Raw genomic sequence first — 7,145 nt, 5'->3', positions numbered from 1 at the left:
TTTTTTTTTTTTTTAAAGATTTTATTTATTTATTTGAGAGAGAATGAGAGACAGAGAACATGAGAGGGAGGAGAGTCAGAGGGAGAAGCAGACTCCCTGCCGAGCAGGGAGCCCGATGCGGGACTCGATCCCGGGACTCCAGGATCATGACCTGAGCCGAAGGCAGTCGCTTAACCAACTGAGCCACCCAGGCGCCCCAGTGGTGGTAAAATTTCATGGAGGAGTGTGATTAGGGAAAAAAAGCTAAAAAGTCTTCTTAGAGGCCATTAAAGAAAGGTTGAGAAACATGGATTTACCCACAAAGGTGTGCTGGGTACTTGACATACTGGACAGGTGAATATTTGCTCCTTGTTAGGAGTCAATCTGGGGGGATGACCATTCTTCTTGTTTTGTTTCTCCCAAACCACGTGTCTTCTTTTCTGTCTTCTAAATTCTACTAAACACCTGCTTTCAGTGGGTTTAGAGGTGCATTGGCATATCCTGGTGGTCATGGCTTATATTTTTGTGACTTTTCTTCCTTCTAGCTATGGAATTGCTGGCTCTACCAACGTGACCGGTGATCAAGTGAAGAAGCTGGATGTCCTCTCCAATGACCTGGTTATTAACGTGTTGAAGTCCTCCTTTGCCACCTGCGTTCTTGTGTCAGAAGAAGATAAGCACGCCATTATAGTAGAGCCCGAGAAAAGGGTGGGTCTGCATTTCTGCTGTGGGGGGAGGGTGTTCAGTGTAACCATCATCCTAGCTTTATAAATGGCCCCACTTGCTCAGCCAAGCTGGAATCCTAGGAATCATCCCATATTCCTCCCCATCAGTTACCATTTCACAGATTCTGCCTTAATACCATATCTCACATCTATCCTTTACTGTCCATGCTACCACCATAGTTCATGCCATTATTACCCCCCCCATGTACTCAAGCGTTAGAGAGACTCATATGTACTCAGACTCATCCCCACCCCTAAATTTTTGTTTTCATGTTCAAGGTTCTTCAAAGTCTTCCTTCTGTTAACTACCTCTTTTTTCTTCATCTCCACCCACCAAATCGCCAACCTTCCCATTCACCTTTCTTGCCAGTCTAAACTGCTCTCAGTTTCTATCATTGATTTATGCATTATAATCCATGGGGATCCCATTAATTTGATTGCTCTTTGAAGGCAGAGACAGATTATATTCTTTTCTGTATCCCAGCATCTAGCATAGTACCCGGCAGCTTGTAGGGGCTCAACAATAAATTGTTGTTGAAAAAGTGAATGAAAGAGTATAGCCAGCTTTTGAAGAACAACAATCATATGATTAAAAAAAAAAAAAGTTTGAGATGTGATGTGAAGTTCTGTGGGCTTACCATCTTTCCCTGTTTGAGGTGAATTGGGGACCGGAAGGAGTAGCATTAGAAAAAAGCAATTGGAAGATGAATTTAAAGAGGTTGCCTGATACCCAGTTTTGACCTTTATAAGAAGGGTGGGGAGCCACATCTGATTAGCTTGTTTGACATCATTCCTAAAATACCACTTCATGATTCAAAGTTCATGTTTTTCTCTGCTGGGCTTCCCAAGGTAGTTGGCAGTTTTAGGCATGTGGATTGAATTTTGTGTTTAATATCCTCTATCAGTTACCCCAAACTTCCCTGACTATAATGTGCCTCGATAATAGGCATGTTTCTGTTTTCCAGATGACAGTTTCCTCTGCATGGGCCAGGGTGATTTGTTAAGAGCAATAGGTCAGGGAATCAGAGAAACCTCTTAATTTGATGCAGAACATTTAAAAACCACATCTTAAAGTGGCCAGTCTGGAGATGGAAAAATCCCCAGTGGTATTCAGGTTAACTCTCTCTTAAAAAAAAAATCTCTGGGACACCTGGGTGGCTTAGTCAGTTAAGCATCGGACTCCTGATTTCTGCTCAGGTCATCATCTCAGGGTTGTGAGATGGAGCCCCACATCTGGCTCTGTGCTGAGTGTGGAGCCTGCTTAAGATCCTCTCCTTCTCCTTTTGCCCCTCCTGCCTGATCCCACGCATGCGCACTCCCAAAAAAAAAATCTCTGATTTGTAGCACATACCAATTTCTACTGTGTAAATATGCCCCATAGTTTATTTCAAGCTACCAACATGGCATCACTGAAAGCAGAGTTTGGGAAGAGATGTGCACAATTAGGTCTTGGGCACATATAGCAACCAGCTCCAGCACACCACTGAAAATCTGGTTCACAGAATGAAATTTTGGTAGTCCCATTACGACAGAGGGTTATACCCTTTGGGAATCACAGTAGGGTCGTCGTTGGGAACTCTGTGCACTGCAACCACGTGTCAGCTATAAGACGTGCATGAGAAGTTTTTTCAAATAGATCTTAATGTTACCTTTGCTTCAGCTAAGGAATTGTTACATTTTTTTCCTTTCCCTTGTGAATAAAGAGAAATTAGTGACTAGCCTCATTTCTTTTTTCCCCTTGGCTGTCAGGAAACTCAGATCAAAATTATGATTCATCTATATCAGCAGTGTAGGAAACTATGACTTATTTTTCTGTTTCATCATCTTCATCTAGACCTGCTATTCTAAGTTATGTTTTCTCTGCCTAGTGATCCTTTGGGACAGATGTTTTGTTGTTTTCGTTCTGTATGCCACCTCATACCTTCTATGACAGACCAATCAGATTCACGTTTCTTGAACTTTCTCCTAGATTCCCTTGTTTTATCCCCTTTGTGTATGCTCTTTGTTTTGTTATAATTTTAAAAGTAAAGTTGTATTCCTTTTTTTTTTTTTTGCTCAGGGTAAGTATGTGGTCTGTTTTGATCCCCTGGATGGATCTTCCAATATTGACTGCCTTGCGTCCATTGGAACAATTTTTGGCATCTACAAAAAGGTAAAATGTAATATATCGAGCCCCTGGTTTGAAATAAAAAGTTAAGGTTGACATCCAATACTATTTCACTTTTGGTGGAGCGGGCAGAATGTAGGTCATGAAACTCTCTGAGGCTTGAGATAGGTTTATATCTCAGGTACTGACTTTTCCAGCCTTAACTGCTTGCTGATGATCCATTAAGTGGTTTAAAAGAAAATATAGTAAAACATGGGTGGGAAGAGAAAGATATTTCACTTTTTTAACTATATCTTCCTTACGATGGAAAATGAGAATAAAAATAAGAGACAATATAGATTAGTTATAGTGATCATACTGTGTGAACTGAGAATTATGAGTATAACGAGAGATTATTTATGTCAAAATTGTCCTTTAAATTGTCTGAATCGGGGTCTGCAAACGAAGACTCGCTGGGGCTAAATCCAGCTTGTTGTCTGATTTGTATAGCCTGGGACCAGAAAATACCCCCTTTTCATTTTTATATGGCTGAAAAAAAGTCTAAAGACTAATACTTTATGACCCGTGTCATTCATATAAAATTTAATTTTCACTGTCCATAAATAAAGTTTTAATGGCATATGGTCAACTCATTTGTTCCCATATTGCCCTTGGCTGATTTTGAGCTGCGCCGTCACGGTAAAGCAGTTGTGATAGAGACGGTGATGGTAAAGCCTCAAATGTTTACTGTCTGTCCCTTTGTGAAAAGGTTGCTGTGCGCTGGTGCAGCTTGGGACCTGGACTCCTGCCCTGGGTCTTTCTCACCTGTGCGAGCCTCTCCTTCCTTCTTTTTCTTTGTGCATGCATGTGTGCATGTGCGTGTGTGTGTGCGCGCACGTGTGTGTTGGAACAACTCAAGTACACAGAGAAGTGAAAAACAGAATGAATACCCATGGGCCCATTGTAAACATGATGAAATCTAAAATACGTCATCTTGGCTTCAGCCCTTCTTGTGTTATTTTAGAAATAAAACCTCACAGATTGTGGTTGAGCCTGAGCCCGTTTCTTCATCTCAGTGGATGAGGCAGCTTAGTTCAGCTGGTCTCTGAGTTTCCTCCCAGCTCTCTTGTTCCAGGAGACAGAGGCCACAGCTTGAGATGCGACACCACAATTCGTACCTTATTTCTCAGAGTGACTTGTTGCTAGTATTACATGTAGTCTCCTTCCAAACACATGGCCGCCATGGGATGGTTTTCTTTCATCACTAGAATGGATTTTGCTCTTTTGTCTTGGCGGAGAGGCAGATCCACATCGAGATCAGTTTGAGTAATAGAAGGTTTTAATGCTCATAACAAAAAGGCAAAGGCAACAGCTCAGCTATTTTCCAGGTCAGACCATGAAACATACCATTCCTGTTATAGACATGGAGGGAGGTCATTTTCTCTACAAAGTATCAAATCTATAGTAGCGAGAGGTTCCCAGCAAAATTCTTCCTGTGAGGGAAGCCTCCTGCTTAATGACTTAACTAAAACTACAGGGGTGCTGATGTTTGCCTGCCCCAGTCTCCACCTCAGCCCCTCAGGAAAGACTTTTAAGGAAAGAAAAATCCCTAGAAAACTGAGAGCCAGAAAACTAGCTATCACCTAAAAAAAATCAAACCAGCTTGCAGTAGCAGCTTGAGTTATGAATGCTAAAACTCAACAACAAGTCTCCATGCTCTTCTTAAGAAACCTGAAGTGGCTCTCTGAAAAGACTGGGAAAAAAAATGAGTATGACACCCACCTTTATGCCATTGCAGTTTTTAAACATCTTACTGATTGTTTGAAACCATTTGAAGGCTTACGGGGCGTAAACATTGATGTGTCTGATGCTTCAAATGACACATTTCCTGCTTTCTGCATCGATGGTTCTGGGCTAGAAGTCATCTCCTTAGGCCACAGCATTGGTAACTGAACCTGGCAACAGTGATCAGGCCTTTCCCATGTAATGCCGGGAAACAGGTTCCAGAGGTGTCTCAAAGGGGCACATGGTCCAGTGTCCCAGAGAGTTCCTGCCGAGGAGACACCCAGAAGGGGTAGAATTCTCCTGAGGTTGAGCGACTATCATGGTTAGAATGTTTGTCCACATATTGAATCAACATATCTCCCTATTGCTCATTTGGCCTTTTAGAGCATCCGAAAATAAGTTTTTTTTTTGTCTTTTTGTTTTAACATGTTTGGAAATGGCTTTCCTGCCCTGTCCTCCCTTCCTTTTAAAAAATATTTTTTTTGGCTAAACATCTTTTGTATGAGAAGATTTTAGACCTCTCTCTAGTGTGGTCACCCTATACTGGACATAATCTAATTTGCAACATCTTTTAAAAATATCCAGTCCCCACAACTAAACACAGAGTTTCAAAAGTGCTCTAGCAGTTTCAGAATCCAGTTCAAGTCCTTTAACTGAGCACAGCGAGACTTAACACACTTACTAATTAATAACCATATGGAATGTAGTTTCTGGACATTGACACTTGCAGTTCTATGGGATCTCGGGCAAGGTAACTGTGAGCCTCTTGTTTCCTTATCTGTAAAGGGGAGGTACTGAAAATTAGGAATAATGACCTGAAAATAGTACCTGGCACGTAAAAAGTGCTTGATTAAGTATTAGCTATTAATATTACTTGTTTTGTGTATTAATATCCAGTGGACAGTATCAGAACTCTAACTTAAGGAAGGAATGAAAAGAGGGAGGGAGGGAGGAAGGAAAAGAAGGAAGGGAGAAGAAAATTACTGGTTTTCATAACTAGAAAGCCCAATAGATAGATTTGCTTCAGGTGCCGCTGCATTGAGGGCCTCAGACCACGCCATCAGGAGACACTTCCTCTCTCTCTCTACTACGTTCCTCCACTTGGGTGAACGGTGGCCAGCAAGTCCAGGCTCACACCCAGTGCTCCCAGTAAAGTCAAGCAGAAGATGCAAGCCTCTCTTCCAACAATTCCAACAGGAATATCATCTCACTGGATCTGATTGGCTTGGCTTAGGTCACGTGGCCGTGCTATAGCCAATCACTATGGCCTGAGGCAGGCGATGATTTAGTTGGCCAGGCCCGGGTCATGTGCTCACCGGAGAGTTGAGAGCAAGGGAGGCGGTATCTTTTTCTTTTTTAAGATTTTATTTATTTATTTGACAGAGACATAGCGAGAGCAGGAACACAAGCAGGGGGAGTGGGAGAGGGAGAAGCAGGCTTCCCGCAGAGCGGGGAGCCGGATGTGGGACTTGATCCCAGGACTCTGGGATCATGACCTGAGCCGAAGGCAGACACTTAACGACTGAGCCACCCAGGCGCCCAGGGAGGCGGTATCTTAAGGAGATTAACGTGCAGTTACCAGGGAAGGGTGGTGGATGCTGGCCAGGCAAAACCAGCCCATCTTCACTGCCGACTATAAACTCCTTGAGGGCAGGACATCGTCTTAATGTATGTTTTGTAGGCCAGTGGCCTAGCGCGATAGAAGGTGAACAATATTGGCTGAGTTATGGGGGACTCCGAATGCTCTGTGAGCTCTTGTGACAAGACAGGGGGGATACCCACATCGGCCAGATTTTCTCCTCCACCACCTCAAGTCTCCAGAATCCATGGTGTCTTCCTCTATACCCCTTATGAGGTGGTGGGAAATAAAACAAACCAGTACCTCGGACAGGTTGTGGCCGGGGATAGGCAGAGAGAGGTAGGGTCTAGGAGCTTTCTAATTTTGCCAAGGGCTTTATGGGACTTGGTGGGTCCATGAGCACCTGCATGAGAATGTGATGGATCCCTGGACCAAAGGCCTTCCCTGCTGGGATTTGAAGGAAGGAATTCATGCATTAGAAAGATCAGGCTAGGAAAGAACTCCTCCTCATCCACGATTCCATGGCATTATTTTCTCTTTGAGTGTGTGGATCATAGACAATGTTACCATTTCTTATTCTGTGGCAGAGAGTAAGATTATTAGGTGACAACATTTCAGGAAAGGCTGTTCGCTCTTGCACCTTTGGCATGGGCAGGCGTGGATGGTTCTGGGTGAGGTGGATCTCTGAGGGATTTTTCTTAGGGGAGAAGTGATTATTCCAGGCCTTTAGGGGCTCCCAGCCAACTCATTTGTCTACATATTGCCGGTCTGATTTCTCACGGCCCTGGCAGGGTTAAGTAGTTGTGATAGAGGATAGTTAGAGGCCCGAGTCCTCCCCTGTGTCACTGGCTTTGAAGGAAGCTGGTTCTGTTTTTAAGGCTGGGCATTGGTAAAATTTGGAGTTTGGGTAAACAACTCAAATTTTTGATAGTATGTTTAGTCTTGTGTTTAGATGCAATGCACTATTCTGTGAACACAAAGCAAACTAAAT

At 43.1% G+C, this 7,145-nt stretch overlaps 1 protein-coding gene across 1 annotated transcript in view; it reads left to right on the top strand.

The window, feature by feature from the left end:
• The first annotated feature begins 474 nt into the window (after positions 1 to 474).
• Positions 475 to 7,145, top strand: part of FBP1 (fructose-bisphosphatase 1) — a 14,742-nt gene continuing 8,071 nt past the window's right edge. The window contains exons 1-2 of the mRNA XM_081802916.1: positions 475 to 687; positions 2,764 to 2,856. Coding sequence (XP_081659042.1) covers positions 490 to 687; positions 2,764 to 2,856 — 291 coding nt within the window. The 5' untranslated portion in view covers positions 475 to 489. The remainder of the gene's footprint in view (positions 688 to 2,763; positions 2,857 to 7,145) is intronic.

Source organism: Leptonychotes weddellii, chromosome 14 (assembly GCF_054177405.1).
Source record: "Leptonychotes weddellii isolate Sample4059 chromosome 14, ASM5417740v2, whole genome shotgun sequence".
Classification (NCBI taxonomy): Eukaryota; Metazoa; Chordata; class Mammalia; order Carnivora; family Phocidae; genus Leptonychotes; species Leptonychotes weddellii.
Note: the sequence above shows the minus strand (reverse complement) of the source record. Positions and strands in the feature narration are given on the sequence as shown.